The sequence below is a fragment of the Dunckerocampus dactyliophorus genome, chromosome 8, assembly GCF_027744805.1.
Source record: "Dunckerocampus dactyliophorus isolate RoL2022-P2 chromosome 8, RoL_Ddac_1.1, whole genome shotgun sequence".
Classification (NCBI taxonomy): domain Eukaryota; kingdom Metazoa; phylum Chordata; class Actinopteri; order Syngnathiformes; family Syngnathidae; genus Dunckerocampus; species Dunckerocampus dactyliophorus.
Window position 1 is genome coordinate 6,189,806 of NC_072826.1, and position 12,427 is coordinate 6,202,232.

The following is a 12,427-nucleotide window of genomic DNA, read 5'->3' on the forward strand; positions in this document are numbered from 1 at the left end:
GGAGTACGTTTTGGTTTGAGTGGGACCTTCTGGAACGGATTAATGATGTTAACCAAGGTTCCTCTGTATTCCAAAAGAAGGATTTGCCTCAGCGGAGAACATGGGAAGAGAAAAAGAGGAATACAGTCGTCTCTCGTAGTATCACGGTTCAATTATCGCTCCCTCAGTATATCACGGTTTTTCAGAAAGCAATTCATTTATAGCTGATCGCTGTTTTATTTATTTATTTATTCGTCACAACATATTGAAATACAAGCGATGTGTAGTATTCTGGTCGCAGTAATGACACAAAAGACTGAGACATTACATTTGATTACCTAAACACTGCATGAAGTCAGCCGTGGAATGTCCGACTTGATACACTGAAAAAAGTTATCCTCCCCTTCCGTGTGAAAGTGATAATATTTTGGCTTCTTAAGTTTGGATATTTGAGGCTAACTGGTTTGCCCAGTAGCTCGCTAGCTTCTTAGCTCGCTAGCTAGTGGCCGTCTCGAGTCCCTGCAGCATAAGAGTAAACAATAAAGGTGACTATAGGCGTGTTAGTTCATGTCTACAGGGGCCTAATAATGTTAAAAAACGTATTAAGAACGTCATTAACAGGTTTTCTATGCTGTAAATACGAAAATATTTCACTTATTAACATTCAGTCCTATATCGCGGAAATTCATTTATCCCAGTCGCATCTGGAACCAATCAGACGAGGGACGACGAGGGACGACGAGGGACGATTACACACACACAGTTAGGTGAAGTAAGCATACTCACACTCAAACCAGCCAGACTTCAGCGTCTTTGTTATCAAAGTTAATGTAGTGTATTTTACAGAGTGTCAACATCTGCAATGTGACTCACCCTCATGTTATGTCATTTCTCATTACAAATGGAGCCTTTTATCGCTTTTACCTTTTACGCTAATAACTTTAATTGATTTTCATACTTGCGTGAGTGTACAGTTAAAGTTTTTATGATGACCTTGGACTGGATAATAGTTACTTCCTGTTGGAAAATTTGTTTCCAAGGTCGACCAACGTCCAGGAAAGGGTTGTTTTGGAACTCTGGTTGCACTGTATTAAACCAAAATGTCACTCACGAATGAAGACCTCCACCAAGGCTAAATAATCGTAATTTTTATTAGCACCTTCCAAGCTATCGGTACTGGAAATGGTTACGCTTTATTAAGATTCATGTATTATTCACCGGGCTATTAAACTAAATTCCCTGTCTTCAATAAAACAGAATAGAAAAAACCTTTATTAGCAACCGGAGGATTAAATGTTAACAAAAATGGGGGGGGATCCTTGCTGTGTACAATTATATGGATTCACATTAATAATTAATGGGTGCTTCCTTCTTTTGAGAAAACTTGTTTTATGTTTTCTGTGTGATCCTCCTAATTATGAAACAATGAAATCAACCTCTTTGTGAAGTAATTATTTGTGTCAGGGGCTACGATCAGGGGCTACTAGAACGTAAAAATAGAGCACGCGTGTCGTCTATACAGTGACTTGCCATATACTTTCTGTCACGTCCCTCTTTTCTCGCGATTATTACTGTATGTCACTGGAATTATTGTGACAGCTTATTAAGACATTATAGCAGCACAGCACTGAAGATGAACTAAAATGATCCAGTATGGTCTATTTCTACTCCTCCCAGGGATTTATCTTCCCACACAAACCATTTTGGTGCTGTTACGCAAGTCGGCATCCCTAAATGATGATTGTGTAATTCGTGATAAAATATACATTGGTATTAGCTGCCAAGAGGAGGGACATGAAAAGTTGTTTTCTGGCTCTGCCTGCAAGGCCCTCATTTGGAATCCGCTCAACGATGCTTTGTAGCATGTTTAAACATTATCCTAAGTAATCGGGGGGGAGTGTTGTTGAAGTTCCAACCAAGTGATGAAATTCTGATGAGCCTCATCAAACATATATGCAATGGGACAGCTGTCACAAAGCCACTCTGATGCATTTTTCTCATTAATAACTTTTCTTTTCAGTTATTTGAAAAACATAAAACAAAATTGGGGCAAACGGTACAGTATATTTCTGAGTGGCGCGTGACATGGTTGACCATTTTTAAACAGATATGTTTTATTCTTTACAAAAAGTTGTAAATAAATAAAATATTACAGTCCATAATGCATGAATTCACGTCGGAGAAACAAGGTGCTTTTCTTTTTCTGGCACACAATTCAAAGTATCCTCTTTCACTTGCGTTCAGGGACCCTTGATTGTCAGCGCGTTATTTTCAGAATAATTGTGAATGCAGCACGTAGCCTGCCCTTAGTTCAACCTTTACACTCATGAGGCGCACTTGCAAATTGAACATGGTGGTTTCGCAATAAATAATTTGATTACCATCATTAAAATACATTAAAATTAATTCAATCATGTTTATAAATGAAGTAAAAGCAAAAAACAAAAAAATGTGAGCTTTTAGCGCAATACCAACAGCACGTGCACTCATCGTGATGAGTTCCTTTGTAACATTGACTCATGCACATTGGCAGCAAAACGATGCACAAACACGGAGCCAGCATGTATCACAACATTTGTACCCTTTCCCATTCAGTGCAACATGTTTTTACACGTTTTCAACTGTCTGCGGTTGGCACAAAGTAGTGAACATATGTGTAGAACCGGCTTGAGGCTCAGCACACCCACATTTATTTTTTGCAAAAGCACCTATAACATGTATTGTGTTTATCAATATGAGCTATTACGGTGGAGATACACGTGCACAGCAAACCCACTCATGTAAATAGACAATCTTGGTGGCTGAAGTAGCAGCTGCTTGGTTGAAAAACAAAACCAACATGCTAGCTTGCAGGTGCAATTTTTTCTATTTTCACTTGAGCGCACACCAATTACGTTGTTAAAATGACTTCTTGGGGGTCTCAAGTTTTCCACACTGATTTGTTTATTCCCTTAGCCACATGTTAATACTTGGTCGTTGAGTAAAAAACGCTGTAAGAGAGCAAAAAAGGTAGAAAAATGCTAACTGGCAGCGCCCTTGGCCTCTGCATAGACAACACATTGATGGTAAGGCTTTTTTGCAGCAACGACCTGCTGCATTTTGACAAACATATAAACATTACACCAGAAGACAGTGACTTATTTGGAACATGCTTTGTCACTCCATCCATCCAGCCATCCATCCGTCCATCCATCCATCTTCTATGCCGCTCATCTCGGGTCGCGGGTATGCTGGAGTCTATCCCAGCTGACTCCGGGCTGGGGCGGGGTACACTCTGGACTGCTCGCCAGTCAATTGCAGGGCACATATAGACAAACAACCATTCACACTCACATTCATACCTATGGACAATTTAGAGTGTCCAACCTAACATGCATGTTTTTGGAATGTGGGAGGACACCGGAGTACCCGGAGAAAACCCACACACGCACGGGGAGACCATGCAAACTTTACACAGAGATGCCCAACGGAGATTTGACCCCAGATCTTCCCGATCTCCTGACTGTGTGGCCAACACCGTGCGTCTTTGTCACTCGGCAGATGCAAATAATTTAGACGTTTTTGGACGTGAAACCTTTCACTGACACTGAATAATCTCCTTACGTGCAGTTTCTCCACCTAATGTGGAGTTGTGGGAATGAGATTATTTAAATAGCGTAAAATTATATTCTTCCATCTTGGGGATTCAGTCGTAACAGAATAACGCCTCCAGGAGATTGCTGAAGTGAGACGCTCCATTGACGGTCGTCTCCGTGGCAACTGCTGTGTTATCGCAATGACATGCTGCAGAGTGACTTCTCCAGGCCTACACACACACGCATCCAAGATGCTGCGGCTGGCTGCCGGCCTGCGCTGGAACACCTCCACTTCCCCCCGTCCCCTGGTGCAAGTTTTCGAGTTCTTATGTTGTAAAGTGTGCTTATTTGTGCCTATGTTGCTAAGGTTTTTTGCCTGTCCCACACTGTACTCCTCCATCGGAGCATAGTTTGGAATACTTTTTTCTCTCCTCCCCTCCCCTCTTGTTCTTCCCTTTCCTCTCCCCCTTTTATAGCTCAGTCATCCTGTCCTGTCTTACACCCTACAAATCTTACAAAACTTTAGAAAGCATGTCTTTCAGTGATCAGTTATCAGTTCAGTGAGCATCGAAAGGATTAATTGTACAGATTTGTCCTTGGATTCGTTGTTTTCTTGTTTGTTTTTTTCGCTTTGTTTTGTGGCGTACCAGTGATAGCAACGATCAAAAGTCTGATGATGGCCATAGATACAGGACCAACATTTTGATGTACTGTACTTGTATGGCATACCTCTGTTATGAGGCTATACATTCAATGATGGATAACTTCAGTAGCTAAATGTTGTCAAATCGCTATCATTAGCGCAACATAACTAGCGCTTGCGCATGTGTTTACATCGAGCATAGCTTACGCACTCAAAACGGGAAGCAAGTTGGATAAACAGCTTGCAGTATGTTCGAATGTGAGTACCCATCCTCGTAATCGAGGCTTTCTTTGAGAGGCAGGGTGGACTAGCATGCGTGTTTTTGGACTGTGGGTAAAAACCATACTACTTGCATGGTGGGAACCTGCGGACTCCGCACAGAGACATGCTGTGACATGCTAACCACATTTTCACTGCCCCAAAGTTCACTACAAATTTTCAATTCAGGGAACCCGTGATATGATGAATGAGTCATCTTCTCCCACATCCACCCCCAAGATGTACAACGTTTTCTCATTAAAAGCTTTTAATTGGCCGTTGGACTAAGCTGAAAACAATGAGGCATTGATCTCCTTAAACATAATCACCTCATCCAGTCATTCAATGGCTGCTGTCACTGTGGGCCACTGAGAGAAAAATGACCAGTCAATGGCCCCATCGATGCCCTTCACCTCCCCTCAGTAAAGTCTGGAGTGCACAGCCACCCACTCCATCTTAGCAGGTTGGTTTAACCCCTTTAACTGTCTCATAGGCTCAGAGGACAGCATCCATCAAAGCCCACACTCATGTGGTGACACCATAAAGAGCGTAAAGCTACTGCTGGGCGCCTGAGTGGAAAACACGTCAAATGAAACACCCCAACATGTCAAATAAATAAAGCAACCGCACATAAACACATTTAGGCACTGATGATGGGACAGACGCAACGTTGGGGGGGGGTGGCTGCCTCTCAGTTTTGAGTGACATTGTCACATGGGCAATTTAAAAATTGGGTACAGGTGGTCCTCGGTTTATGGTGTTCCGGGTTTTGACATTTCGTGGTTACGTACGCGCTCCCATAAATTCATTAAAAACTTAATTTTGGTCGGTAAGCACAAGGCGCGCTTGAGAACAAGTTAAAACAGGGTGAGCCACGGAAGAATACGCTATGTGCGGCTCACATGCAGCCACACCGCCTCAACAGCGCACTGTCACAACCGTCATTCAGGACAAAGACCCCATCTACCCGGGTGTTAACTAGGAGGTGCTTGATCAACAATCTCTTTATTGGATAAACAAAACAGGCCAGTGTCAGCTGACCCACACCAAAATCAGCAAACTCATCTGTCATAACTCATGTCACATTCAAAGATGGTCGGAAATCACAAAACTTTTTAACAGGACACATAACTGGTAGGTTGCCGATCCTCTCAAAGCCACAGTAAAAATTACGCAGAGTAGTGGTCTTGTATGCTTCCATTTTTATTGCTGTTTCATTTTACAGTAATCCCTCATTTATCACAAGTCATTGGTTCCACACCTGACCGCGATAAGTGAATTTCAAAGTAGGATCCATTCTTTTTAAATGGAATTTGTTCGAAGTTACAGCATTAAAAACCTGTTTACGACATTCTAAATACAGTTTTTAACATTATTAGAGGCCTCGAGACATGAAATAAGAGCCCTACACTCCTATTACCCAATATAATAGATAATAGATAGCCCGTGTCTGTGTGTTTATTAGGGATTTTTATTAGGGATTATGGTGCCTGTTGTGAATAATTTAAACCCGCAATAAAAGCCTGTTGTTGTGGCGATAAAGTCTGGCACCTGGGTGTCTCACCGAAAATTACTGACACCTCGTGACCAGTGTAGAACACTACATATCATTCACTACATCTTTGAATGAGTCTTATGAATGCATTATATTTGTGTTTTAGTTCATTTCGGACAATTTTATGCTTGGAAATACTTCAATAAGCCAAGAAATGCATACAATTTGCATGCAAATATAGAATTTTGAAACTAGCAATAGGCCGTATTCAGCCACACAAAAGCATGGTTTATTTGATTCATATATTTTTGAAAACCCGTGATAGAGTGAAGTGCAAAGTGGTGAGGGACGAGTGTATATAGACAGAGTGTTCACAGAGTCACAAAATGTACATACAGTCTAAAAACGGAAGAAAAAAAATTGGCATAGTTAAAATCAAGATAAAAACAATGAATAAATCCAACAATATAAGACAAAAAACAGGACGTTTCTCAAATGTGAAAGTGAATGTTTTCATAAAGCACACCAAATTACAAGTGGATGTTTAACAACCAATTCATAATAAATAATGGACTCCTTCAACCACCCAACCCCCCAGGGTTGAAGGTGTGCTATTGACTTTCCCCACTATTTTCATTTCTTTAATTCCAAAGCCTGTTTACATCTCCAATTTGTTCTATCATGTATTAGGGAGAGCTCAATCTCCCAATGGATGTTTTGTTGCTGCTTAGATTTTTTTGGATTGTTCCGCCCGCGCAACCGATAACTAACAAAGCTTCATCAAGATATAGCTCATTTTAATAAACAAGAGACGTGTTTGTATGACTTTGTTGAACATTTGCAGGTCAGGATGTGCCACCAACAATCACAGGGAGAATGTAATGTGAATATAATTGATGAGGGAATAAGGGATGTGTTCTGTTGTCCTCTGTCTTGTCAAATGTTTGCTGATTACGCACGTGTGTTATTCATCAGCAAAGCATTTCTCGAAGGTTGGGCGGAGGTTGTGAGTTTTTGCAGTGAGTGCGATGCAATATACTGTAAACTCTTCGCTCAGCTTGCACTGGAAAGCAAGTGCAGGTCAGAAGGTCACCGGTAAAATATTCAACAAGCCAACACATAGTGGGGTTTGGGGCTTTAACACACTCAAGGGATATTTTTACTGCTACTTTTAGAGTGTGTTGTTCCTCATCCCTAACAAGTGTTGAGAGAGGTACATTAATAGTGCATGACTGAGCGGTCCAGCAGGACTGCAAATGTTTACCTCTTAATCCAGGACTGGGTGGCCTTTGGTGTGACCACAGCAGATGCTGATGGAAACAGGAGAGGCAAACACAACACATTTATGTGAGCTGCTGGAAGAACAGTTCTGTAATTCATTTGAAGAGCCATTCCAGTCAAAGAAAAACACACTGGTTGTTGTCAGTGGGAGTAAATGGGTCTTTTCAGCGCAAGAGTGTTCCCTGTAGAGCTCGCTGAGAAGTGAAAGACACGCAACTATGGAATGTGCCATTTGGTCGCCTTTTCCAGTCTGAGCGCGCTTCACATAGTCGGCGGAGCTGAGAGGATAAATGCAACCCCCTGTTATTCTTCCCTTTTTTCTCCTTTGTCCTGGGATGAGTTCCACTTTAATTGTTAGACGCAGGTGTCTGTTGCGGTGCCTGTCAAGAAAAGATAAAGAGTTTTTCCCGGGGCACAAGGAAAGGGGAGTGGAGTGATGGAGGGCCTCTCTGCTGCAGCTCCACTGGCTGCATTAGCCCGTCGCTTTATAATTGTGTGAAGGGGGCACTTCCAGTGGCTCCCTCATTACTCACTGGCATGGCCGCTCCCTGGCAACCAGACACACCTCGTCCTCTAGCGCTCTCTCTTGCTGTCTCACTTATTCCAGGATGTCCCTCGGCTCCATCGGCCCCTCCCCTGGGCGATGCTCTTTATTGTTATTTTGACCCAGTAGCTCCATCTGAACATATCACCTTTTCTTTTCAAAAGTATTTTCCTGACATCCTCCTTTGTCAGCCATACATACAGCTATTGTACTGCCTTCAAACTGAGTGATGTCATACATACCTTGGAGTTAATGTTTTAGTGCGGTGTAGCCCGGATGGCAGCTCAGAGGTCTCAGCCATTCTAGTGTTATGAATCACAGGTTGCACCTAATAATTCAAGACAAAAGTACACCCACCGGGCACTTTATTAGGTACACTTGTACAGTCCAAAGACATCAAATACAAGAGATGCACGCTAGATAACTGGAATGGCACCAAGCAGAGGGCAGACCTCTGCCAATGCCAAGTTATCATGCAACATATTTGACTGAAAAAAGCCTGATCAACCAGTCTGACTGCAGTCATGAAGGTGGCGGTGATGTGCATTACAAAATGAATGGTACACACAGTTATACACATGTTATTCTATCTGCAAGTGCATGAGTGCTGCTCTTGGCCCAGATGCAAGCTGACCTTACAGTAAAAAGTGAAAATGAATTCCTCAATCTGCACCTTAACTCCAGCGTTGCCAGTTCCGTCTGTTGTAAGCGACTTTGGGCTTGGCGCTTGCAAATTTTGTGAGTTGAGTTTGATTTCCGCACAGCTCCGTGAGTGCATGAGGTAGTTTGTCCCTTTTCCACACCCCCCTTACATGGTGAGGCACATGGCAAAGAGCCATCCAAAAGACTGGTTTATTATGTTATTACAGTACGTACTTTTTAGAAGTCAATCTGTGATAACACGTTTTCATTAAGGAAGCAATCTGGCAGCACTTCTAGTAAGTAAGATTTGGATCAGACTAATTCAAACCAATGAATAAATAAAGTTAGAAACTAAATTATAATCACTATTTTGAAATTTTCTTCACCAACAAAACTATGCAAGCTACAGAAAACTTCCATGCAAAACAACTTTACTGTAAAATTTCCCACACGACATAAAAAAAATGTGTGTATAAACAACATAACTAGAACTAGTATAAAAAATAGCACCTGTCTGACATGGGTTTCACGGCACCAAAAAACAGTGACACAAATAAATGAGCTAAAAATAGCCATTTACGTAGCATGTCATACATCAATCACAGCTTCAAATGTGTAATTATTCTTAATAAAAACATTCAATAACTTCATTTTTAAGATAATCAAAGTTTTTAACAGTTTATTATATTTTTGCTGTCGTATATGCAAAATGTAATCATAAATGTATGCTGGGCTTGTTTTCACGAAGCTGTTTCTCTGCCAACACCGTTTTATTCGCCTGTGGTTGGCGATCGAATGAACTCTTCGGCTCTTCTTCGGGCCATGTGGCACAAAGTTTCAGGAAACTCTATGATGTCGTTTTTGGGTAATCCTCCTTACTAAGAAAGGACAGTCAAAATGGATTAAAATGTTTGATTGACACTGTCAGAGAATTAAATTAAAATTGTTTATTATTGTAGTTGTAGATTTCAGTAGTCTAGATAGGATACAAAGTGGTATTGCCATTGGAGGTCTAAATGAGGATTTTACATATTTTTAAACCTTTATTTGTTTAAGACTCTAGAAATGGTTCTTTTATTGAACAACAAAAAATTTGTATGTGATGGAGGATTTTGCAAAAGGCCAAATAGCCTTGCAATAATTTGCGTGCTGTGTTTACAGGTCTGCACAGTGCAGGATAGAAATCAGACTGAATTTGAATCAAATCTTTTATTATGATACAAGATTATGACATAAGAGGTTGTTCCCCATTACCCTCTTGCATAGAAATCCAAATGTTTGCAGCAGACCAGTTCAATCTCAATAAATCCCATACATTCCAATAATTACAATCATCTCATGTGAATTGCCATGGAAGGCTTCTGCAAGATTTTTGCATTTTGTCGCTAATATTTTTAAATAAGGTATCCAAAAGAGAGATCTTTTTTCAGTGTGGAATGGTGCCGTAATGACACCGCAAACTTCAACCACAATGTGTCGACCGTGTGTCAGTTTAATCACACTGGCGACATACGGGAGGAAAATGGAACGACGGCCTCATTAGAACAATTTGAGCATTTTATGAGATTTTGATTAGGATTGAATTGCGAGGACCTGCTACTACAGAGTAAGATGCAATTAGGTGTACTAAATGAGGTGCCCTGAGTTACAATTTGTTACACACGCTGTATTTCCTGAGTGAGTGTCCAATCATCAGAATGCAAAATGCAAAAAGCGCCTTTTTCTAAGCCTAATGTTTCCATGCAGACCTTTCATTTTGATTCTATTTATATATGAATTCTAATGTCTCTGGTGATGACTTTGTATGTCTTGTGTCCACAGAGGGGGGTACGTGTGAGGTGATTGCGGCCCACAGATGCTGTAACAAGAATCGTATTGAAGAGCGCTCTCAGACCGTCAAGTGCTCCTGTTTACCAGGCAAAGTGGCCGGAACAACACGCAACAAACCTTCTTGTGTGGACGGTGAGGAAATATAGCTCAGCATTATTTATCGAGTGCTCTCATGAATGGAAAAAAATGTGCGAGAAGTGCGGCACCTCCGTTCCGAATGCTTCAGAATCGATCACTTTGTCTTTTAAATGAATTGTGTTGCTTGACGGTTTATCATAAAAAGTGATGCACCGCACATTTAAGTTTGTTTAAACAATACCTCAAACAAAAAGGCACGAATCTAGTTATTAATAGTAGAGTTTTAACCTATAAAATAGGGATTTTTTTCTGGTTCACTCTGCCACAGTGTATGTACAATACAATAAGTTACACATACCCAATAAACTCATCTTTTTCCTCTCTTTTACTCGCGCTTAGAATAAAATGCATTCAAGCATCAGGCAGGCGTTAGTCCTGTAGTGCTGGGCATCAAGAGGATGATCCAGAGCTTGTGAACACCTGAGCAAGGAGCGTGTTGCAGATCACTTTGCCCAAGGCAGATCAGGCTGATGGAAATGAATAACTAATAAATACAAGTCAGGGAAGCTCCAGGCTAGCACCTGAATTACTTCAGCTGAGGAAAACAATCAGGCTCAGGCACATTCATGGAGAAAAAAAAAAAGCAGACAGGAAGTGACAAACCTACTGTGACAGAACTGCAAAGCCCTCTTTACACCAACGGGTTCTTTTTCTTTTCACCTCCACCTTTGTAAGAGATCAAAGTGTTCACCCCGTCTGCCGATGTGCAAAAAAAACAAATGACGCAAAAAATCCTCATTATTAGCGCTGTTACCTGACGTGCCAGACAGGCCCACTCCATGGACTCCACAGGGTCGGTGAGCCCGCTGACGCTTAATATGATAAAGCAATGTGAATTAAACATGAGAGAGGCATAACGCACAAAAAACCTCCCCTTGGTTGATGAGTTCTTGGTCCTTGAGATGTTCTGCTGTTTAGATTGAAACACCTGCAGGGAACATTTACAGAGTTGTGGTCATGAGGTGTAAATGAAAATTCTCTTTAACAGAGTCGACCTTGTACATAGAGACAGACATCAGACCGGCTTCTCGACTGCGATGTCTTTTGAAAAACCCAAATATAACTTCTTTTAATATTTGAAGTATGCCTTGGACTTTCTTGTGCCTCCAGCTAGCAACAGTACGTGGAGCACATGCGTCATAATAGGCGAACAAGCAGTTATTATTTCCATATTTTTGGTCCTTTAGATTTGCGGAGAATCTTGAGTCTGGTAGCAAATTGAAACTGTGGGGTTGCACTTTGGTTGACGAAGGAGTGCGGCAGCATGTTAGCAGACTGACTTTTATGCCCATGTTGCAGAAAAAAAGCCTTCGTTTCACTGACCTGGTAACAGCTTGACTTGAATTTGATCCCAACGGTGTAAAATTCAGTAAATGATCCCATTTTGTAAGTTTTTGACATCTAGTGGAAGATGATGAAAACAGCACAGTGTCTGTTTTGTCATTTCACTCTCACGGGCACAAGCATGCTGAGCGAGAGCGCTTCACACAATCATGCGTGCAAACAAACCGAGGTGCGACTTTCCCCAGATGTACATCACAGCCGTTTACCAAGAGTAAAATTCCCCCAAAACGATACCGTCACACAGACTGTCTGGAAAAACTGCCTCAGCGCTGATGATCATAGACATGCTCGCTGAATATAGCAAGAATTGGTGACTGCAACTGCAGAGTGAGGCAGTTTTTTCACTGCGTCATGAGAAAAGTTACAAGTGTTGCGTACAATCAGCCAAATCAAAGAGGACCTCGGAAAGATTCAGACACAAAGAAGGAGAAGAAGAAAATGTTGCTAGCACTTAACGCCTAAGTGGATCGGGGTCCCAAGGCAAGAAAATCTGGATCGATTAACGGACACTTATAGGTAAAGTGGTGATACAAACAAGAAAGACAGCAGTATTGAGCACAACTGCGCCTCCGACAAGATGACCTGCACACCCACTAAAGGCTATTTCTTCATCAAGGTGAATCACTGGTATGATTTTATCATACAAAAATGACATAACACTGATCACTTTTAAGATCAGTCATTAAACACACTTTGTA

General features: G+C 41.4%; 1 protein-coding gene across 2 annotated transcripts in view; it reads left to right on the plus strand.

Moving 5' to 3' along the window:
- LOC129185967 (chemokine-like protein TAFA-1) overlaps positions 1-12,427 on the plus strand; it is a 159,108-nt gene that overhangs the window by 120,430 nt on the left and 26,251 nt on the right. For both annotated transcript variants that reach the window (XR_008572180.1, XM_054783678.1), the window contains exon 3: positions 10,239-10,379. Coding sequence is in view for 1 of the 2 variants with exons in the window: in XM_054783678.1 (XP_054639653.1) it covers positions 10,239-10,379 (141 nt within the window). In the remaining variant the exon portion in view is untranslated. The remainder of the gene's footprint in view (positions 1-10,238; positions 10,380-12,427) is intronic.